This window comes from Magnusiomyces paraingens (assembly GCF_902498895.1).
Source record: "Magnusiomyces paraingens strain CBS 517.90 genome assembly, contig: contig3, whole genome shotgun sequence".
Classification (NCBI taxonomy): Eukaryota; Fungi; Ascomycota; class Dipodascomycetes; order Dipodascales; family Dipodascaceae; genus Magnusiomyces; species Magnusiomyces paraingens.
In genome coordinates, this window is record NW_022474069.1 from 4,325,453 (window position 1) to 4,348,867 (window position 23,415).

At 33.6% G+C, this 23,415-nt stretch overlaps 7 protein-coding genes across 7 annotated transcripts; 4 read left to right on the forward strand and 3 right to left on the reverse strand.

The window, feature by feature from the left end:
• Nucleotides 1–1,972: 1,972 nt before the first annotated feature.
• On the forward strand, nt 1,973–5,179 carry SAPINGB_P004622 (uncharacterized protein; the record flags this gene model as incomplete). The annotated part of the gene is made up of 1 exon (XM_031999337.1): nt 1,973–5,179. One exon carries the CDS (start codon nt 1,973–1,975, stop codon nt 5,177–5,179), a length of 3,207 nt encoding a protein of 1,068 aa, XP_031855228.1.
• A 456-nt stretch (nt 5,180–5,635) lies between these two features.
• Nucleotides 5,636–6,963, forward strand: SAPINGB_P004623 (mitochondrial 54S ribosomal protein bL27m; the record flags this gene model as incomplete). Its single annotated transcript, XM_031999338.1, has 2 exons — nt 5,636–5,944; nt 6,064–6,963. The coding sequence occupies 2 exons, from the start codon at nt 5,636–5,638 to the stop codon at nt 6,961–6,963; spliced, it is 1,209 nt and encodes a 402-aa protein (XP_031855229.1).
• Nucleotides 6,964–9,880: 2,917 nt separating this feature from the next.
• SAPINGB_P004624 (uncharacterized protein) lies at nt 9,881–10,543 on the reverse strand (the record flags this gene model as incomplete). The annotated part of the gene is made up of 1 exon (XM_031999339.1): nt 9,881–10,543. The coding sequence occupies one exon, from the start codon at nt 10,541–10,543 to the stop codon at nt 9,881–9,883; it is 663 nt and encodes a 220-aa protein (XP_031855230.1).
• A 1,102-nt stretch (nt 10,544–11,645) lies between these two features.
• Nucleotides 11,646–12,257, reverse strand: SAPINGB_P004625 (uncharacterized protein; the record flags this gene model as incomplete). The annotated part of the gene is made up of 1 exon (XM_031999340.1): nt 11,646–12,257. The coding sequence occupies one exon, from the start codon at nt 12,255–12,257 to the stop codon at nt 11,646–11,648; it is 612 nt and encodes a 203-aa protein (XP_031855231.1).
• A 1,158-nt stretch (nt 12,258–13,415) lies between these two features.
• SAPINGB_P004626 (uncharacterized protein) lies at nt 13,416–14,015 on the reverse strand (the record flags this gene model as incomplete). The annotated part of the gene is made up of 1 exon (XM_031999341.1): nt 13,416–14,015. The coding sequence occupies one exon, from the start codon at nt 14,013–14,015 to the stop codon at nt 13,416–13,418; it is 600 nt and encodes a 199-aa protein (XP_031855232.1).
• Nucleotides 14,016–19,373: 5,358 nt separating this feature from the next.
• Nucleotides 19,374–19,973, forward strand: SAPINGB_P004627 (uncharacterized protein; the record flags this gene model as incomplete). The annotated part of the gene is made up of 1 exon (XM_031999342.1): nt 19,374–19,973. One exon carries the CDS (start codon nt 19,374–19,376, stop codon nt 19,971–19,973), a length of 600 nt encoding a protein of 199 aa, XP_031855233.1.
• Nucleotides 19,974–22,633: 2,660 nt separating this feature from the next.
• On the forward strand, nt 22,634–23,233 carry SAPINGB_P004628 (uncharacterized protein; the record flags this gene model as incomplete). Its single annotated transcript, XM_031999343.1, has 1 exon — nt 22,634–23,233. One exon carries the CDS (start codon nt 22,634–22,636, stop codon nt 23,231–23,233), a length of 600 nt encoding a protein of 199 aa, XP_031855234.1.
• Nucleotides 23,234–23,415: the final 182 nt, after the last annotated feature.

The window sequence follows — 23,415 nt, forward strand, 5'->3', positions numbered from 1 at the left end:
ATAAAAAAGATAACAAAATTAAAGCATGGAAGGATTAAGGCTCTATTTTATAGGTTTTTTTTTTTTTTTTTTTTGATTTTAATAAAAAAAGAAAGAAAAATAGAAAGAAAGAAAAAAAAGTTTAATTATTTCTCCATAATACCTTCCGGAGTACCGGTCACCGTTGAATGTGTCCTCCATCGAGAAATAAATATAGAAAGAAAGTATTTTACTAAATTTTTTTGTTATTTTTTTTTTTGATATTTTTTTATGTTATTTATTTTGTTATTTTTGGTTTATTCGGTTTTGCCGGCACATAATCTTGAATGGATAACGTTAGCCAGAAAGGTTGTCTACAAGGCGTGGGGGGATATTTAGTTAAAAGAAAACAAAAATATATTTAATTATATTTAATTATATAGTTAAACTATATACTGGTAAAACATTTATCATTGCTTTTAAATTGATCAATCAAAGAACTCAATGAAGAGGAGAAGATTTTACAGCGAAAAAAAAAAAAAAAAGGGAGGGAGGGAGGGAGGGGGCAAAGGGACAAGATAAGTTTGTATTTGAAGAATTTAAAAGAGAGAGAGAAAAAAAAAAAAAATGTTTTAACAAACGAGATAATCTCAGTGGCTCATTAAGGCACAGATTTAAATGAAATCTCAATTATACGTCATGGACAGGAACAATAAAAATAATAATATAACAATAACAATAATAATAATAATAAAGGGCGCATGAACAATCGTTGAATGTTAACACGAAGGGCTTCGGAGTCTAACAGATTAGCCCTTGATCAATCAGAATAAAATAAAAATAAAAAGCCATCATCATCGTCTTTGGTGCGTGGTTTTTTTTTATTTTTTTTTATTTTTTATTTTTTTATTATTATTGTATTTTTTCTACTCATTTTAATTTTTATTTATTTATTTTTTTTTTTTACAGATATTATAATCAAACAATAAAAAAAAAAAAAGAGTATTTATTGATTTATTTATTTTTTTTTTCATTAGAATAATTATTTCAAAGTCTTTAAAGGAAACCCTTCAATTTAATATCTTAAAGGATGTTTGTTCCAGTTAAAAAGCAATTATGGGAAAGATATTTCCCATGTTCAAATGCCATGATTATCTTTAAAAACTAAAAGTTCTCGAGGAGGGATTGTAAAAGAGATTTAAATAAAACAAAACAAGTTCATGAACGTTTTGTATATATCCTGATACAATGTTAACTAAGCTTGTTGGAAATAGAAGAAGAAGAAGAATAACCAAAAAAAAAAAAAAAAAAAACTTTTAATTATTACCATCAATCATGTATATATCAATTATTATTCAAATTATTTTTGAAAACCTTAGGAGTAACTCCCATCCCCAGATTTCGAAGACTTTATTTATTTGGTTTTTTTTTTTTTTTTTTTTTTTTTTGGGGGTAAAATTTTCTTCATCTTTAAAATGAGTGATTGCAACTCTTAACCGTCAGACAATAATACCTTGGAAAACCTGTACATCTAAAATTGATTGGAAACTTTTTAAGTTCCCCCCTCAAAAAAAAAAACTTTCAGTAAAAATTCAATTCAATTCAATTCAATTTTCAATCTTCTTCTTAACAAATGGTTTTGGCAAGACCTAAATCATGTTGAATTACATAATACATTACATATCAATGGACCAAGATATATTTAGTGCTGAATAATACGCAGAGTATCTAGTTGCTCCGGTTGCACGACACAAAAAAATTTCACAAGCAGAAAAAAAAAAAAAAAAAAAAAAAAATTGAAAGGCTTCTTTGATCATTGAAAGAAAGAAAGAAAAAAAAATTCAAATCCCTACAAGCTCACCACCCCTCCACTCCCCTCTAAACAACTACCACTAGTATATACAGCGTTTTTGTCTGTATATACATGTCCATTCATACCCAGAAGCATAGCTTGATTTTTAGATAGCGTGCTTTTTCCAAATATTTGAGAAAGAGAAGAAAAAGAGAAAACAAAATGTCTAAATCTTTGGATCTCGAAAGCAAGGCCTTTTCTCAAAAGCTGAGCGACAAAATTGCCAATAAGCTACGTGAAAACACAGCATCTAGCACAGGCAAAAAGGGAGGCAATAATAATAGTAATAATACTAAAAAGGCTTCTCAAAATACTGATAAAAAGTCTAAAAATTCAGAGAAACCAAGCAATAAGAAAAATACACAAAATAAGGCTACAGGTGGAGCATCAGTAGTCAAGGATAAGGATCTGGCCAAGGATGTTGGTGATCTGATTGATAGTTTGGGATTTAATAACATTCAAAAAGGAAACAAGCAATCCGGCAAAAAGAATAACAAAAAGGATGCCAAAATCAAGGATCGTAAGGATCAGCAAAATGGCAAACAACCAAAACAACAACAACAGCAACAACAGCAGCAGCAGTCTTTCAAAAAGGAAAAGTCTTTCAACAACAAGACATCCATCAAAAAGGAAAATAACGACCATCAGCAACAACAACATCAACCTTTTAACAAGGAAAATAAATCTCAGAAACCCTCAAACACAGTAGTTCGGCCTAAAAAAGAAGGTGGTGCTCTCAAAGATATTGACAACATTGTCACGACCCTTGAAAACACTTTGGATGACTCTGCTGTAGTCCCCTCTATTCTTATCCCAGAACTTCATAAGGAAAACAAGGCTGTTTTTGATCCACGAACTGACTGGTACAATCTTGACGTGACCACTGCTGGTGAATCTGTCAAAATCCCCACCCAGCAACCGGAAATTCCTCTTTCTTATTCTCGCATTGAGGCCCTCCACACTCAAGCCAAAGCCCTTCTTTCCAAAGAAAATGAAATTTTTATTCACGAAGGAAACAAGTCTGGAGCCCAAAAGCAGTTTCTTTCCCAGTTGCTTTCTGCAGGTACTCTTAGTGATAAGATTTCTGCTTATACTCTGCTTGTTCAAGAATCGCCTCTTCACTCAGTAAAGTATTTCAACGCCATGCTGGGTCTTTGCCGTAAAAAGTCCCGTGGTAATGCTCTTCAAAGTATCGCTGCTCTCAAGGATATGTTCATCAATGGTGTTCTTCCTGATAGAAAGCTTCGCTACTTTAAGAACCAACCTACTCTTTCTAACAAAACACCACCTGAGGTACTTATTCTTTGGGCTTTTGAGGATTGGCTCAAGGGTTTCTTCTTTTCTCTTGTCCAAATCCTTGAAATTCTTTCTCACGACACTGTTTCCTACGTCCGCTCAAGCACTGTTGATCACATTTTGGATCTCCTCAAGTCCAAGCCCGAGCAGGAAGCAAACTTGCTAAGATTAGGTGTTAACAAACTTGGTGATAATGATAAACAAGTTGCTTCTCGAGTTTCGTACCTTATTCTTAAGATTGAAGAAGTTCATCCTGTAATGAATAAGGTCATTGCCGACTCTGTTTCTGAACTTATTTTCCGCCCCAGTTCTGATTACCATGCTCGTTACTACTCAACAATCACCCTTAATCAAACCATTCTCACCCACAAAAATAAAGATGTCGCAAACTCTCTTATTAGAACTTATCTTTCACTTTTTGAGCTTCTCTTGGCTGAAACAAGTAAGGATAAGGAAGCCAAAGCTGAAGAAGCTAAGCCTCAAAAGAAGCCTCGTCATAAGCACACCAAGGGCAAACAGGCACGCAAAACTCCAGTTAAAACTTCTGAGGCCGTCAAAGAAGAAGAATTTGACAAGCTTATTTCTGCTATTCTCACTGGTATGAACCGTGCTTACCCCTTTGCCGATCTTCCTAAGGACGTTTTTGAAAGCCACATTAATACCATTTACCGCGTCACTCACTCGGCAAATTTCAACACTGGTATTCAAGCTCTCATTCTACTTTTCCAAATGTCTCAAGGCGAAAAGTCTCTTTCCGACAGATTCTACCGTACTCTTTACGAATCCTTGCTTGACCCTCGCCTTGCTTCGTCTTCAAAGCTGCGTCTTTACCTTAATCTCATGTTTAAGGCTCTTAAACAGGATACCAATCAAGACCGTGCCAAGGCTTTTACCAAACGTTTGATTCAAGTCGCTGATCACTGGATTAACATTGGCGTTATTTCTGGTGTAATTTATCTTATTTCTGAACTGAAAAAGGCTTCTCCCACTATGAAGTCCCTTATTTCTGACAAGCCTGCTGTGGCTGCTGTGGCCAAAAAGCTGGAAGAAAAATCTGAAGAAAAGGCTGAAGATGAAGACAAAGAAGTCGAGCTTATTGACAAGTACGACGGTCGCAAACGTGATCCTACTTTTGCCAATGCTGGTAAAACCAAGGTTTGGGAAGCTATTCCTCTTCTTAATCATTTCCACCCCACAGTTTCTTTCTACACTCAACACTACCTGGGCCTTGCTCCTGAAGGTGCCCCCAAGCCCATCCAGCCTGATCTTAATCTGTACACTCTTGCGCACTTTTTGGATAGATTTGTCTACAGAAACCCCAAGCAGAAACCTACAACCCATGGTAGCAGTATCATGCAACCTTTGACAGGCTCTGATCCTACTGGTCTTGTTTTTGGTACCAATTTGGGTGCCTCTGGACCTGGAATTGACAAGGCTGTTAATTTCGAAGACTGGAAGAATATGAAGATTGATGATGTTGATGTTGGTGACCGCTTTTTCTTCAACTATTTCAATCTTGTTCAAGACAATAAGTCTGGTGAAAAGAAGGTTGAAAAGAGAAAAGAAACGGATGCTGAAGATGCTGATTTGGATGATGAACAAGAGATTTGGAAGGCTCTTGTGACTAGCAATCCTAGCATTGAGGCTGGAGAAGAAGATGAAAGCGACCTTGATTTGTCCATGTCTGATATGGATGACGATGAGGACCTGGAAGGTCTTGAAGACGGTGAAGATGAGGATGAAGATGAAGACGATGATGAAGAAGACGACGATTCTGGTTTCTTGAAGGAGGTTGACGATGAAGATGGAGTTCTTGGCAGTGACGAGGAAGTCGATCTTGAGGAAGGTGATAATGATGACCTTGAAGCTCAATTTGAAGCCGCTCTTGCCAAGGGCAAGACCAATAAACGCAGCCGTGATGATGATGAAGATGAGGAAGAAGAAGAGGAAGAGGATCCCAGAGCTGCTAAAAAGGCAGCAAAGAAGGCTAGACGACAAAGACTCAAGGATTTGCCATTGTTTGCATCTGCAGAGGATTACGCCCAGTACCTTGTTTCTGATGACGAAAACTGAGCGTGTTTACGATGTGATTGAAAAAGATGAAGTTGAAGAAGAAAAAAAAAAAATATATATATATAAAACTTTTAGAAATTAGTAAATAAAAACCATACATTAAAACTAAAATATTTATTGAGCTTATTCATTGTTATTTTTATTATTTTTTTGAATTTGAATTTGAATTTGAATTTGGATATTAGAAATTGCTTCCAAAAATTCGGGTTTAATATTAAAGTTTTATGTCACGTGAATGGGTTAGGGTATAGTCATTTTAATCTTACCGCCCAATCACTAACGCCTAAAGCCAAACCTCCAAAAAAAAATTTCACCACAGCCAAAAGTGAAAAAAATTCCCCTTCCACCCAAAACAAAAAAAAAAACAAAAAAAAAAAAAAATCCCCTCGGTTCATACAAACGTATCGGATCTGAAGTAGCACCTTTTTTCGTTCTCTCCAGATTTACACACCCATCATGTCCCGAACCTTCATCTCAACACTGAGAACTCAGTTCTCTAAGCCCATCGGTATTTCGGGCCCTACTGTCCAGCTTCTCTCTGGTGCATCCTCCTCTTCCATCACCGCTGCTAAGCAGTCCGTTCAGCTTTCATCGCCTGTCCTCACTTTTGTTCGTCATGCCACTAAGCGTGCCGCCGGTTCTAAGACCAGTAACAAGGATTCTCGTGGTAGACGTCTTGGTTCTAAGAAGAGTGATGGCCAGCAGGTTCAAGTTGGTGAAATCATTTACAGACAACGCGGCACTAAGATTTACCCCGGTGAAAATGTAAGTATTATATATATTTATTGCTTACAATTGGACTTGTACACATGGTCGTGTACATTTTTTCCACTTGTGATTCTTTTTTGATCTATGGATTTTTGTCATACTAACTCTTTAATTAGGTCGGCATTGGTAAGGACCATACTCTGTATGCCCTCGAACCCGGTTACGTTCGTTTTTACCTCGACCCCTTCCACCCCAAGCGCAAGTTTGCTGGTGTCGTTCTCAATAAGATTCACCGCCTGCCCACTCCTCACTTTTTCCCTACAAACCGCAGATTTGGCCGTGCCGAGATTGTCGACCCTAATGCCGCTGAAGCTGAACGTGACAACATGTCTCGCAAGGAATACCTTCTCCAAGATTCTCTCTCCAAGCAGAAGGAAGAACGTGTTGCCAACCGTGTTGAAAAGCGTGCTAGAATTACCGCCGATCTTCAAAAACTTGTCCCTGGTCTTGAGGGTACTGAACTCGAATCTGCTATTGACTACCTTGTCACTGTCCGTGTCTACCTTTCTGGTGGCCGCTCTATTGATGAGTCCCACAAGTTTGCTCTTCGTGAATACAAACTTGACACCAATATTGACAAGGTTGCCGGCCGTATCACTGAGGAAGAGCTTGCTTCCAAGATTGCTGCCAAAGAAGCTGTGATTGCCAAGCTCATTAATACCGTCGCCTTCAACCCTGAGTTCAATCTTACTAAATACCTTACCAAGGAGGAAACTGCTGCCCTGAGACAGGAGAAGATTGCCGCTATTAAGGCTCTTTATGAAGCCGGCCCCATTACCCCCAAGAGCAAAAAGGAAATCATGAAGCTTATTAATTCGGACTGTTTCCCTATAGGATACCGGGTCGACTTGAAGAGACGTTATCTCAAGACCATCAAGCCCAGACGGGAACTCGACCTCAACCTTAAGAAGGCTGAAATTCTTGAGCTTGAGAAGAAGAAGAAGGGCTCTGTCATCAAGCGTTGGAATTACCAGGCCGAGCACGTTCACCTTGACTTTGTTCCCAAGTCTGCGTAATGTGGGAAACAAGGTGTGAGATGATCCAAGGGGATGGTCGTTGTTTTGTCATGTTGTAATGTTTATATCTTTTTGTTTTGGCTGTATATCTTGTACATATTTTAAACCAATATTTGTTAAAAAAAAAAACATTTGTATTTGTTGCTTTCAGATTTGAGCTATAAGAACCCAATTAAAAGAATAACTTGAAAACTTTTAGGTGATTGATCTACATCTAAATACTTGATGCTATTTCTATTGATAGCTTATACAATCAAACAAATTTCATTACACTTCCTACATGAACCTAGTTTCAATTAAAAATTTGAAACTTTTGTTCAAAATCTGATTCTCAACTTTGATAGTTGTCACTTTAATATTATATTTGGCCATGAATAAAAAAAGGTTATATATACTTTGATATTAATACCAAAGAAGGAACAGGATCAACTAACATTCGTTGTAATTGGAAAAGCCTTTGTCTGAATACATTGAGATAATCAAATAATATTGCCTTGATAAGCATCATTTAAGTGTATATTTGTATTGATCTATCATTCCAATTGGTCTGATTTGGAAGTACAATATTCATAGAAAATTTTGTAATTTTTTTTTATAACTTAGGGGATGTTCGCTTAATAACTTTGGGTAATGTATGATATTCATAATCATAATGGTAAATTTATCATAGCTACAATGGACTATAGTAATTGTTGATTCACTTAACTCATTTGTCTTCAGTTGTCTTTCTAGCCAAATAAAAAAAGAAGAAATTTGGTATATATACTAAAAAGTAAGCGATAATATAAATCCTCTCACTTCAGTTTGATAATGCTTAGTCTTTAATTTAACGAATATTTGTTAAATTTATTTATTTAAAAATTTTTTCTGATAAATCCCAAATTTTCTATTCCCTGAGAATTCCCATAGTTTCAATTATAATAGTTAATCAAGGTCTTATTTTCATTTTTCCTAAGATAACTTTCTTACTTCTTGTGTAACAATCTTTATTCTGTTATATAAGTTCTTAATCATAAAAATACAATTGTTATTACAGCAGTGAACCCGTTGTTTTATCAGTTATTAAAAATTAACCACATTAGAAACTATTTTGGACTACACAAGTATCAATTAAACTTTTAAGAATCTCACTGTCGTCTAGCCTATGCAATATGAAAAATGGAATAAGTCAATTTTTTTGTCAGCTATTCCAGACCACACATACTTTAGATTTACTTATTTTTCTGATTTTTTTAGAATTTTGTTGTTCTCAAAACTATTTTGATAATCGCTGCTACAGGTAAAACAATACTTTTTTTTCCTCTAATCAATAATTGTTCTTGTTATCGCAATAAAATTTATTTTAATTAAAACTTGCATTATTAATAGATATCAACAGCTAATAAATGACATTATTCTTTCATGCAACCTTTCTTGATTTCTTTCATAAAAATATTATGACTATTTCAAATAACACATGTCTATTGACTTAAAGACTTGGCTGTGTCGTTTAAGCACAATCCACAAAATAGAGACATAATCCTACATCCGCTTACCCCTAATAAAACATAATTGACGAACTTGTAATATAGTGAGACATGTAGCAGAGCTATACTTTACATACTATAATAAACTTAATTATTTATTAAATTTAATATCCCTAATAAAATTATGACTTGAAAGTCCAATTTACAAAAGGAAAAAATACTTCTAAAAAAAACAAAAAATGCGTCAGCCCGGAGTCGAACCGGGGGCTCGTCGATGGCAACGACGAATTTTACCGCTAAACCACTAACGCTTAATTAAATTGATATAATAAAAAGTTTTTTAGTGTATATATTAAATACTGACTAAATGTAATTTTTATTAAAACGAATTTTTTGAATGATTTGCATAATTCAAAAAATTAAAAATTAAAATTTTTAATTGAAACTGCAATTTGGGATAGCTGGAAACATCTAGACATATTTGGGTTAGATTTTCTTTGCTTGAAAAAGAAAGAAAAGATTTGAAAAGGATATATCCATAAAGGGATATGTAGACACTCTAAAACAATTTAATTGACTTGCAAGAAATTGAAAGATTTATCTCTGCTTAAAGGTATTAAAAAATACTATTACTGCAACAATGAATACAGATGGAAATAAGTTGGGGAGGTTTGGTGTTTGACCTCTTGATCCTCGTTAGCTGGTATCAGAAGATATTTTCAGGCTTTTGGATATGCAATGAAAAGGTATATATTAAGAACAAAAAGGGTAGCCCACATACTGATGTTATATAATTCTATAACTCTTAAATAAAAACAAACAAAGATTTTTAAAAAATATTGAGTTATTAGAATAAGAAAACAAATATTTTGATCTCAGAAGTTACTGACTTTAATTCCTAAAAAGTCTCTTTTTCTGGAGGTATTGTGGAGTGTTCATCTCACTCGATCACTTTGGACATCAGGAGAGTCCATTCCTTAGGTAATTCTAATCAGCATGCAGATTATTATGAGTAATTCTTTAGGTAGAGAAAAATCAAAATATGAATAGAAGTCAGTGTAGACAAATGTGGTTAAGGTATTGTTGGAAATGACTGACCCATTCTCTATATTCCTCATAAACTGGCTTTAAAGGCTATCATCAGGGTATGATGCTGAGACAAAAAAATAGAAACTCTGTACCTAAAAGTTACATTAATAAGACGGCAAGTCACCAAAATTAAAAAAAATTGAAATGATAGATTTGATACCCTTGTTACATACTTATGACCCGTGAATAAAAATAAAAGAACAAATAAAATACTGATAATATTAAAATTCAAATTAAAAATAATTAATAATTTATTAAAAATAATGAAGGTTTAAATAGCTTATAAGGGTTGTCATGCTATTATTGACGCAAAAGAAAAAAAAATCTGTCTAGTTACAAAATCAAAATTTCTGAGTTTTCATTTACCCAATCAAACTGTTCAGTAAATTGACTATGGATACCACAACTTTGACTACTTCATCGCCCATACCAGACTTACTTAAAGAACGGGAAAGATTATTAAGAGTGTCACGTAAAACCTTGATCATGTTAACAGTGTGTGCATCTAGAGTTCGGCCAGTTAAAAATGAAACAAGAGCATTGACAACCTGCTTAAAAATATCAAGGAAATATCTAATTCCTGTAATAAGCAAAATTCTGTTAAGGGCTCCCGATGTTCCAGTTTGGTTAGAAATATTATTTATTGAATTCACAATCTGTGCCACAACAGTGGTAAGATTGGTGATGAGATCTCCTACTGAAGTTACTGCGCTAGTAGGATTTAAGTTAACAATAGATGTTAGAGCGGATTGCAAGAACGATGTGGCCGCATTGATAAGTGTGATAATAGGCGAAATGTCAATAATATTATTTGACTGTGCATCCCGCTTTTGAATTTCCATAAATGGTGCAAGTATTTCTTTAGCAGTAAGATGACTAGTGTGGGGTTTTGAATCCATTAAGATAGCTGGAGTAGAATCAGATGTCTTAGTAACAACTATTCCCGATACCTTGGAATCAATTGGAAAGCTTGAAACTAAAACAATAGCGATCGAAATAATAAAAATGTTAGAAATAGAAACCATTTTAAACTGTTTAGTATTTATTGGACTCCAATCTTTATTTCTTTAATAAATGACTAAAATTTTGAGAAAATGATGTTGTAAGATAAGAGTTAGACCCTGTATTTATATTTTTTTGAGAGGAAACTCAAACTGATAGTTAATAGATAATAGCTATCATAAACTCTTATGCTCATTTCAAATATTTCATAATTAACACTTGGTGTTTTTCTGTGGTACATTGATTAATTTTTATTTCATGGTTTGAATATAAGCTACCATTGTAACATTTTAGTTTAAGAATGGTTCATTTTGATGGTTTTAGCCTGCTCACTAAAGTATAAATATTATTTAAATATTGTTTTTTCTATTTCTATTGTTTTATTTAATCAGAATGATTATAATAATGACATTGAAAATTATGAATGTCTTTTATAACAGTTCTTTGAAACGTTCCGGTAGCCTTTCATTTATGATGAACTAAAGCCTTCTATTTTATAAAAAAAAAATGTGCTAATATATAGTAAATTGATTCACGTTTTCCCCCATTGCATTGGCAAAAATTAAAACACATGAAAATCTTTAAATGAATTTGTTTTTTAGTAAATAAATAAATTGATGGCACTATTATTGTATTAAAACTAGTCTAAGCTCTTGATTTATAAAAAGCTGTTAAATTGTTCAAACAATTTAACATTTTAATTCTGGGAAAAATAGAAATATAAACATATATATAATTAGTGCAAACATTTTATTATAATTAAGAAAATTTAAATATCACATATATGTGATACCTATATAGGTGTTTTGGTAAAAATAAATATTTAATTAATACTAGTTATAATATTAAAATTAATCATTAATATAACCGGATGAAACATAAAAATATCATTTTAAAGCTCAAAAATTCCAGTTAAATCAAATAATAAATTGAAATTTAAATTTTGTTAAATTAATTTAAAAATTCATATTTATAAATATTTAAAAACTAAATTAAACAATTAACCGTTCTCTATATTGTTTTAATGTTTTTGAATTTAAATTTTTTTCATTGAATTACAAATTTTTATAAAAATTAAGATACTACATAAATAAATAAATACATTTGGATTCCAGATCCAACTTTTTAAAGGAGGGTATTGAGAAGAGCAACAATCGAGGCAATGATGCTGGTAACACCATCGCCAAGACCAGAAGAGCCAAGGAGAGTGGAAAGGTTGTTAAGAGTATCACGAAGAGAAGCAATAATACTGATGAGGGTGGTAGAAAGAGTCTTGCCAGTGAGCTCGGAAACAAGCTGGTTGACAATGGTAAGAAGGAGGTTAAGAAGAGTCTTAAGACCAGTCTTGATAAGAAGAGTGCTGAGAGAAGCACTGAGACCAGAGCCAACAGTGAAGCCAGTGAGAGCCGTAATAAGCTGAGTAACAACTGTAGTAAGGTTAGTGAGGAGATCACCAACAGCGCTCAAATCACCGTTAAGGTCAAGAGTAGAAAGGGATGTGAGAGCAGAGGAAAGGAAGGCGCTGAGAGAAAGAATAAGAGTGGTGATAGAAGTAAGACTAAGGGCGCCAGCAGGAGAGGCCTCAGCTTCACGCTTAGCAATCTCAACATAAGGAGCAAGGATTTCCTCAGCAGAGCGGGCCTTAAGCTCGTTAGAAGCGGCAGGAGCAGCAGCAGGAGCAGCAGCAACAAGAGCAGCAAGGACAGAGAAAAGAGTGACAGACTTGATAGCAACCATTTTTGATTAATTTGTTTGTTTGTAGTTGTATTAGAGAAAGTTTAATAACTTCAAGGTAGTTTTAAATTGTTTATTAAGAGATTTTGTGTTGATAATAATGATAAGGAAAAAAAGAAGAAAAAAAAAGGAATACTTAAAGAAATCTACCCGAATTTATAGAAAATTATTTAAGGATATTAAATTTCTATTATTTTTTTCTTTCTTCTATGTATTCTTTTACAGTATGGCTAAAAGCAATACAATTACGCAATATGCTCGAGAATAGCAAGTCATTTGAACCAAGAAAGCCCATATCGAAGGAATAATTGGATTCTGTTCAATTTCTTGTTAGAGTGAACTGCAGCTATGCGTTTGGGCGTTAGCAAAAGTTTTTGGTGGCATTTCGTCAAATATTGGCATGGCAAAAAACGAAACTGCAATTTTAGATCTTAGTCTGCAGTAAACAAGAACTTTAATCCACTTTATTCTGATTCAGTGGAATGTGTCTGGACCAAAAGGTCTCCATGTTTGCTTATCTTGTCACTCCGCCTTTAAGATATTTTTTTATTTCTCTTTAAACCCGAAAATTACCCCTGGTCCACTTCTATCTATAACAGTATGGCTACAGATACTACTTAAACTTTAAAGATTGGTTACCACGCTTTGGATAGTAACTATTAGTAGTAGGCTTTATTTCATTTATTTTCATGTTTTTGGAGTTGCACATAATTATTAATTTTGTAAATAAATTAATTTTACTAAATAAACTTTTCTAGTAAAACTATTTGCCAATGTTCTTCTTAATTCCAAGAGTTAATTATTTGCAAATTTACAAAAATTAAATTTGTTAATTAACAAATTAACTTATAAGTTATTATTTGCTGTTATTATTTGCTGTTAAAATAAAATTGAAAAATTGTCGATAATTTTAAACGGTTATCGATAACGGACCTTAAGTTCTACCTTAAAGGTGTGCTAAAGTTTATTAAAATTGACCATTAAACATAAAGCGAAGATTTTAAATAATATTTTTAAATGGATTACTAAATTAAGTAATTTAGAACTTAACTACCTACATTAATATTAAATTTCAAATCAAATCTCAAATTTCAAATTTCAAAAACAAAATTAATTAAAAATTACTAAACTAGATAAATATCAAAATTAAAACTAAAACAATTAAAGAAGAGTTTCAAGGAGGTTGACAATGGAAGTGATGATGCTGGTAACACCATCACCAAGACCAGCAGAGCCAAGGGCAGTGGAAAGACTGTTGAGGGTGTCACGGAGAGTGGTGATAACCTGGAGGAGGGTAGAGTCAAGAGTCTTGCCAGTCAGGTCAGAAACGAGCTGGTTGACAATGGTGAGGAGGAGGTTGAGGAGGGTCTTAAGACCGGTGGTCAAAAGAAGGCTGTTGAGGGTGCCAATAAGACCAGTGCCAACAGTGACACCAGTGAGGGTGTTGACGAGCTGAGCAACAACGGTGGTGATGTTGGTCAAAAGAGTGGCAACAGAGGCAAGAGTGCCGGAGAGGTCAAGGGAACCAAGGGAAGAGAGAGTGGAAGTGAGGAAAGAAACAATGGAAAGGAGGAGGGTGGAGACAGCAGAAAGGTCAAGAAGAGAAGAGGGAGCAGCCTCACGCTTGACAACCTCGGGAGCGTAAGGAGCAAGAATCTCCTCAGCAGTAAGAGCCTTGGACTCCTGAGCAGCAGGAGTAGGAGCAGCAGCAACAAAGGCAGCGAGGACAGAGAAGAGAGTGACAGACTTGATGGCAACCATTTTTGATTATTGTTTTGATTAGATTTGTAAGTTAGAAACTTTTAAAGACTTGAGAGATAGTTAAGAAGATGATTTGTAATGATAAGAAGAAAAAAAAAGTGAAATTAGTAGGAATTCGACCCTCTATTTATAGTTAATCCCTAGAAAAACATTTTGAATATCATTCTTCTATTAATTGAGTATTCAAATATTTGAACTTTTGTAATTGACGTTTTTTTTTAGTTTGTTGAACAAATCGTAGTTACTCAGTTACCAGTTGTTGAACGTTTTTCAACAATATTTTGGCGGTTAAGTTAAAATAGGATTAGTAAGTGCAGTAAATATTAACTTTTTTACACATAACTTACATCAAAACTATTTACAAAGGATTGCGTACCAACATGTTGTATATAAGTGCTACCAGTTCTTTGGTTATTATTGGCAATTGCCAGCAAAAATAAGTGGGATTTACAAAGTGTACATAAATATTTGACTGAAGTAGTAATCGAAGCCGTACTTAAATTTGTGCTCAAAGATATTAAGTGCATGTGCAGACATAATTTTATGCACGCTTAAAATCTATAATTTAAAAATATTGGCTTTGATTGTTACAGTACTAGGATTAGCAATGTTAAGTGTTATTAAAAAGAAAAGACACAGTTTTGGGGGGATTTATTGCTCATTAGTTGAAGTTGCCAATAAACCAAACCTAAAAATCGTACTAATGGCAGTAGCACCAATTTTATCTTTTGACGATGACTATTGTACTTTTTTTTTCTTATTGTCGGAAAGACCCTCTGAACCAATGTTTAGTATCAAAATTTTTAAAATTAGGTCTTGTAAAATAGGATTGTATAGTGTGGATTTTAGCGGGCATGTTAGTTGGATGAGAGGGGGGAGAATGATTAATACTAGAGATCCTTTTTTAGTGTCATGTTAAAGAATAACAAAAAGAGCCGCATACCAGTGAGGCCAGCCAATTCCGATTTCTCCAAGATCCTGGGAAAAAGCTCTGTAGGTTGTTTAATTATTTGAAAAGTTAAATTAGATTATTTTTTTTTTTTTTTTTGATTCTCGAGTAGTCCAGCAATATGTAGAAAATATGGCGCTCCGATTCACTTTCTTTTTTGGTTACAAGTTTTTTCGTTATTATGGATCCACAGCTATAACAAAAAGAAAAAGGTTAAAAAAGTATTTCATCAAATCAGTCGCAATTTCGTTTTTTGTCGTTTTGCTTTTACCAAGTCCCTAGTATTTGGATTATGAAATGTTCATTGGTTTCTTTTTTTGTTTTTTCTCGTGAAATTAGATATTTGTGGTGTGTCATTATCCCATTTAATAATGAAAAAAAAAAATAAAACAAATCATTTGAAAAACTGGTGCCAGCGCTGGATCTTTGGATCTTTGGTTGATTGTCACGAGAGGTCCAAAGTCTCTTTTTTTTTCTCAGGTCATTAAAAAGTGGCAGCATAACCATAGTAGCCAAACGGGAACACCGGCAAATTACCAGAATTGGTGCAGGTCAGTTGTTGGAGAATGGAAACAAGCAGCCAACGTCACGCATTTTGAGATAAGTTTTAGTAAAAATTAAAACAAAAACCTTGGGGGTTAGACAGTCTTTGGCCCATAAATCGTTAACCATAAGCTATGGCTAATCATAATTATACCTTATAAGTTATAATTTATTGGAAGAATTCAAGTTCAAAAACTTTCCATGACTTTCTTTGCGGATACAAACTTGGCGTCGTATATTATGACCGTGACGCCATGGGTTTACTCCCATTTTTTTTTTGTTCAAATTCCATTTCAAACTGGTTTTCGTGCGCACACCTTTGTTTCTTACCACCTGTGGGCAAATTACTTTACACAACGTGCCTCTAAACTCCTCCCACAGTTGGAATCCATGCAGTTGTATTCGTGCCCACGATTGGTTATTCTGGATTGCTTTAATTTTGCTTTTGATGTTTTTACAACTTCTTTAATTAAAATTAGTATACAGTTTACAATTAATTCAAAGACTTTGGTACGACTTCACGAGGAATTCCACATAACGGTTATCTGGATAGTGTTTCTGCGAAACAAAAAGTAAGCAAACAAGCAAGCAATGACACTCTACCGCGGACATAAGGCCAAATTTTATACTTGGAATTGAGTATTTCATCGAGAATCTTTGTGAGGAGTGTTAAAGGACTCCCAAGATATGATTTACGGTAAGAGTAGAGAAGTGACTGGTGGGGAAACAAATCCTTGAAATATGTATCAGTGAATAAAAAGACGAACTGGCTATGATTGGTAGGCCACATCCTGGTCTGTCGCGAAAAATTGCCTTAGCCTTAATAATCAATCAAGTCGAAGGTCTCAGTAACATTTGATAGAGGCAGAAATTTCAAGTGCAGCACTGTTAACGAGCAAAAATAGGTGGAATTCCTACAATTTTCTCCACATTCCCTAAAAAAGCCAGATGCTGATACTTGCGTATGGTTAACAGGTTTGCTAGTTTTAATGCGAAAAATATTTTTTAATCTAAAGCAGGCCAAAAAAAAGCAAAAAAAAAAAATACGCTTATAAGCGTATTAATTATGTAAAGCACCTATAGATAAAAGATATGCTTGCACTGTCATACTCTAGTGCATTTGAATATCATCTTTTTTTTTCATGTTTTCGAGATTTTGAATAAATGAAAAAGTTTAATGTGTTTTTTTAGCCGATATGAAATGTACGAGATCCACCAGCTAGTGTAATTTTTTTTTTTTGTTTACAAAAGGAGAGAAACCTGGCTGTTTCGGCGAAATCGGCGAATGTATGCGGAAAGAAGACGTTAGTTTATGTAGATTTTGCAACGAAAATCCCATAAATATTTTAACAAATATTTTTTTCTCTTTTTTTCACATTTAAACCGTGTTTGAAATTTTAGGAAAGTTTGATATGCGGGAAATCAAAAGAGTATTTGAACAAAATAATATTTATTTTTTTCTTCATTTTTCACTTTTTTTAAGTCAAAAAAAAGTTACTAGTTAGATCAAGCAAGAGCCTTGCCAAAAGAAAACTCCGGTTTTCTCAGATAATAAATCTCGTTTTCATGTGTGTGCACATATGAAAAACGTAATTACGTTTTTATGATATTAACGGTTCAGGTCCACCTTCCCCATTAAAATAATGTGGAATTAGGATCACACACTTTGTATTCACGTTTGTAAGGATTTTCATACTCGATAGAACCCAGGCTTTTAAGGTTTATAAGGATTACGTTGACCAAACAAGCTTAATCAAAATAAGAGTATAAGCTTACAATTAAATAAAAATCATGGATTAATTCTTAAGTAGCACTTTAAAAAGACAGTCTATCTTTCAATTAGGTGACGTGATGAAACCTTATAGCTATGTTAACTCAAGCATGAAAATGGTTTACAAACCAACCTCATGTTTTAGCTAAAGGTATCAATTGGTCCTTATCTGCACTATTCAAGTTTCCTCTGAAGTTGAAGATAACAAATAATGGAAATAAAAAAAAATCATAGACCCAAATGTTAGGAAACCTGAAGGGATTTGGGGAAAGAGAAAACGATGGAGATGACTGAAAAAGTTAATGATCACAGTCTAAAACTTGGTTTTGATTCCCGTTAACCTTATCTTAAACTATTCTCAAGGGGTTTTTTAACTATAACTGGTTAATCACAAGTCAAAAAAAAAAAAATAAATAAATAAAGTTAGTTGACAATATAATTTTTTTTTTAAAAAAATCCAAAGACAAGGGTCCGACCAACCGAAAATTTCAGTTTTGATAACCAAAATGTCAAAATGCTTGATAATTTCGAAACTTACTGGACTTCCAAAAAATTTGTTAAAATAATTATTTTAAAAAAAAAATCAAAACTGTTATCAAGAAATTTAAGCGAGAATCATGGGTAATTTTTCAGTCATCAAGGGTTTGTCAATTGTGAGTATAATAAAGGTTTAAGTGTAAGAAACGGTTAAACTTGTAAAATCGGTTGAACAAGGCCATTTCACTCCAAAAATTAGGGATGAAACATCTTTATTGCAAATTTGAAAAAATAATTTCATCAATTCCATACTATATACATCAATTTCATACTATATACAGCAATTTCAATCATTTAATTCATCATTGGGATTAATTCTATTTTTTTTTTTTGGTTTCTTGGTCACCTTAATTATTACAATTTGTTTTAATGTTGGAAATTTGTCATTAAACCGGTTTTTATGTTAACAAAAATTATTAATAAAATTATTTCTATTGAAAAGCACAATCCCATGATTTAAAATTTTGTACAATTGGCATCAGTGACATTTTTTATCACTATTTTAATCGTGTAATAGGGATTCTTACAATCGGTTATAATAACTACTAATAACCATCTTCTAGAAAAATCTCAAAGACCCCAAAAAGAAGTTTTGAAGCGTACTAAACCAACAGTAGACTAAATAACTGTCAAAAATTGAAATAAAAGCTTCCTTTTTAATATTAAAAAACTTCAACTTCCATACTTAAAAAAAAACGTGTATAGGGTATTCAAAGTATGCTTCTGTAAACCAAAACATTCACTTTTGTCTAATACACTGAAGTATCATGTAATTTTAAAAATGATTCTAGTGTGAATAACTTTGCAATTAACACAAAGACCCGGACAAAATAAATTTGGCACAAGTGCTAACAAAGAGTTAGTGAAAACAATCCATTGGACCTTTCCATAACATATCTCCCAGATCTAAAAGATGTGACTTTAGTTGAAGTCAATAATATTATATTTATGAATTTAAAATATCTAGTGTGTGTTATAGTTGAAATAACTAAAAAAAAACTCTGATTTCAAGCAGGATTAGGAGTCTAACAAAACACAAGTTCAAATATTAGGAAAATAACCGCTAAAGATTATCAAAAAAAAAGTGAATATTTGCAATCGGTATTTCTAAAATGAACATAATTGCCTATTTCATTGCCAATTAATAGACTCACAAAACGAAATTATTGTGTTTAACGCATAAGCAGCTGGAATATGCATTAGAGAAATTATTACTGTTAAATGTTAATTTTTTGTTGACTTTATTTTATTTGATACAAACTTTTGAGGGTATATGCAAAGGTAATAATAATTCACAGTTAAATCATAATTATGATATTCAAATTTGTAAGTCTACTAGTCAATTTTTTTTCCATTATTTTTAAATCAACATCATTATCCAAATTATTTTGGCCATTTTTACACTTATAAATAGAGACTGAATTCCTCCAAAGAAACTCTTTTTTTTCTTTCTTTCTTTCTTATCATCACTACAATCTACTTCACTCTCTATTTAACAAGCTTTCTCAAGTCTTAATAAGTTTCTAACTTACAAATCTAATTCAAACAATAATCAAAAATGGTTGCCATCAAGTCTGTCACTCTCTTCTCTGTCCTCGCTGCCTTTGTTGCCGCTAACCCTGCTCCTGCTGCTCAGGAGTCCAAGGCTCTTACTGCTGAGGAGATCCTTGCTCCTTATGCTCCTGATGTTGTTAAGCGTGAGGCTGCTCCTTCTGGTCTCCTTGACCTCACTGCTGTCTCCACCCTCCTCATCTCCATTGTTTCTTTCCTCACTTCCACTCTCTCTTCCCTTGGCTCCCTTGACCTCACTGGCACTCTTGCCTCCGTTGTCACCCTTTTGACCAACATCACCACTGTCCTTGCTCAGCTTGTCAACTCCCTCACTGGCGTTACCGTTGGCACTGGTCTTATTGGCACCCTCAACAGCCTTCTTTTGGGCACCGGTCTTAAGACCCTCCTCAACATACTCCTTTCCATTGTCAACCAGCTTGTTTCTGAGCTCACTGGCAAGACTCTTGACTCTACCCTTATCCAGGTCATCACCACTCTCCGTGACACCCTCAACAGTCTTTCTACTGCCCTTGGCTCTGCTGGTCTTGGTGATGGTGTTTCTGACATCATCACCTCTATCCTCAACCTCCTTAACTCTCTCCTTTAAATGTTTTCCTTTTGTTAATTTGATTTTTTCATCTAAGCAATTTGTTATAATTTTTTAAAATTAATTGAATATTTAATTTATTAAACCAAAATTAGTAATCTTTAAAATATGCTATGATGCATTAGCACTCAAATATGCCGATGACCTCTATCGTTTAACCTTAAAAGTCCCCAATAAATAATATTTTCTGTTTACTTGCAGACAGTTTTTTTTTAAAAAAAAGTGCGGGTGCCTGAACTCCTAACTTTAACTGTAAACCTCCAATTCCATGTTAAAAGCATTTAAACATGTGGATAAATACTTTGAAAAATCGGCATGCTCACAGCTAGTTAACATCAATAATTTTTTCCCGGTGTTGCAAATAAATTTCCCCATTTATACAATTATTTATCCTAATAAGGTTTAAGCATGTCTTGTATTATACAACACCATTTGACATACCCGGTGCACATGACCATTAAGGCATTCAAATTATGGTCCGAGATCCGGGTAGTTAAAGGAGTAAAAAAATAATTCTGTTTTTTTTTTTTTTTTTTTGGTCGAGGGCTTGTTTTAATAAATTGATTTAGAAAATCAATTTAACCGCCAATGGTGATTTTAAGGATAGAAACTGACATTGAATTTCTTAAAGTCTTAACAAAATTTCATGGTTAAACTTTAATTATATACATGACTTGAACCTAACTATAAAAATTCAATCCTTGGGGGGTCCACTTTCCGCTAATTAAAAAAAAGCTGGAATAAAGATCTTGGGCCCTCCATATAAATTTTAGTACATAATTTAAGTCTTGTAGCTAGATAATACGGGTCTTGCCACTAGTAATAGCGCGATCCTGTTTTGTGGTGTTATTGAAGCAAAAGAACGACTAAACGTATTATTTTATTCAGCTCCTCTCAGCTGTAACAATACCCTTGTAAGTTCATTTGGTCTTAGGCCCCGCTTAGAGCACATCATTGAAAGGCGACAAGTATTTAAAAGCTACTCTCCATCATCATGAGATTGGCAACAGGTGGTCTGACAACGACATATTTATTACTAGCTCCGAGACCCTTCCGGGAAAACTTAGTTAGGCTTAATGAATAAAAAAATTAAGGGAAATTACATGAGGATCAAGCATAAAACAAATCTGCCTTTTATGGTTTAGGCAACATTTTTAAAAAAAAAAAAATTAAACTAAAAAAAATAATGCTGGAAGTGGCTTTCCTAAGAATTTCAAGTCACCATCAAGTGACATCCTCGAGATTCAAGATAACGCTTCTACAATCCTTGATGTGATTCAAACATGAGGTTGTTTTACCGCTATCAATTGGTTCTTATCAGAATCTTTTCTGGTTACTTTGAAAAATATGGGATTTTTTCTTTAAAGAGGAAAGAAACAAGAATTTGGAATATGAATTCCAAAAGTAAGGGAACTTGGGGGAAACAATTAGGGAAAAGAAAAACGATATAGATGACCAAAAAAAAAAAAAAAAAAAAAAACAGTTAGAAATATCAATGCGTTTTGAAGTTTGGAATATTTTTTTTTCATTTTATTGCCGAAGCTTATCTTAAGATTTGCAAGTTTCAAGAGTGTGGGAAAAAAAAGGATCTGAAAAGAGTTGGTTGATGGGGAGAAAATATCATTTATTAGATTTACTAATTTTTTTTTTAATTAATTATTTTGTTGAAAAATCCAACGGCAAGGGTCCATCAAAAAAATGTTAAAAAATATTTTTTTTTGAAAAAAAAAAAAAAAAAAAAACCACCATTCCGTTTTCACGAGCGACGATAACGAAAGTTAAAAAAAACCTATTTATTTATTTATTTATTTATTTTTTTTTTTTTGTACACTGATTTAAATCTAAAACTTACTCAGTTACCCAAAACCTTTCACATCTATCAAAAAATAAAATAAAAGCCAAATTCAATGTTTATCAAAAATATGATTAAGCGAGAACATGAGAAGGTTTCCCCCACATGTTGGATGTATCAGCAGTGTGTTCTCCAATCGTGAAGCTGTTTAAGAGTTCAAGGAGAGGTTTTTGAAAAACGGTTAAACCTGTAATATTGGTCAAACAAGGCCATTTCTACACTGGATGCTCCGCGAGAAAAAAAAAAAAGAAATAAAGAAATAAAGAAATAAAGAAATAAAGAAATAAATAAAGAAAGAAAAAATAGTTATACAGTTTCAAATAACCGATTATAATAACTAATTTGAAATTTATCTCTTTATTAAAAAAAAAAAAAAGTCTCTCATAACTTCCGATATACCGCCATTCGAATAATTTAATTCGTCATTTTAGGAAACGTTCTTTTGTTTAATTGATTGCTAAATGAGCTACATTTTTTTTTAATTTTTTCAATTGGGGAAATTTAACATTTATCGTTTATCGTTTACCTTTTGGGATTATCAAATTTGAACCGTTTGGACGCTATTGAGAAAAAATAATTAAAAAAAAATATAGAGCACGCAATTAATCCAAATTTATCATCTTTTAGATTTTTGAAAACTCTTCAATTCATTTCAAGTATAAATACAGACTGATATTCCTTGTTGATCTTTCTTTTTTTTTTATCTTCTCATCACTACTACTCTTCCCTACTCTACTCTACTTTAACAAGCTCTTAAAAGTCTTTACAAGTTTTTAACTTACAAATCTAATTCAAACAATAATCAAAAATGGTTGCCATCAAGTCTGTCACTCTCTTCTCTGTCCTCGCTGCCTTTGTTGCCGCTAACCCTGCTCCTGTTGCTCAGGAGTCCAAGGCTCTTACTGCTGAGGAGATTCTTGCTCCTTACGCTCCCGAGGTTGTCAAGCGTGAGGCTGCTCCCTCTTCTCTTCTTGACCTTTCTGCTGTCTCCACCCTCCTCCTTTCCATTGTTTCTTTCCTCACTTCCACTCTCTCTTCCCTTGGTTCCCTTGACCTCTCCGGCACTCTTGCCTCTGTTGCCACTCTTTTGACCAACATCACCACCGTTGTTGCTCAGCTCGTCAACACCCTCACTGGTGTCACTGTTGGCACTGGTCTTATTGGCACCCTCAACAGCCTTCTTTTGACCACCGGTCTTAAGACCCTCCTCAACCTCCTCCTCACCATTGTCAACCAGCTCGTTTCTGACCTGACTGGCAAGACTCTTGACTCTACCCTCCTCCAGGTTATCACCACTCTCCGTGACACCCTCAACAGTCTTTCCACTGCCCTTGGCTCTGCTGGTCTTGGTGATGGTGTTACCAGCATCATTACTTCCATTGTCAACCTCCTTGAAACTCTTCTTTAAGTTATAGGTTAACTTTGTCACTCTTTAAATTACTTTCCTATTTTAGTTTAATATTTTTAGTTTAATACTTTTTAAAATACTTTTATTCAAATTTAATTAACTTTGGAATACGTAATTTTATTTCAATCTAAAAACAGTAATATTTCTGGCATACATGATGCATTTGAATCTCAAACGTTGTA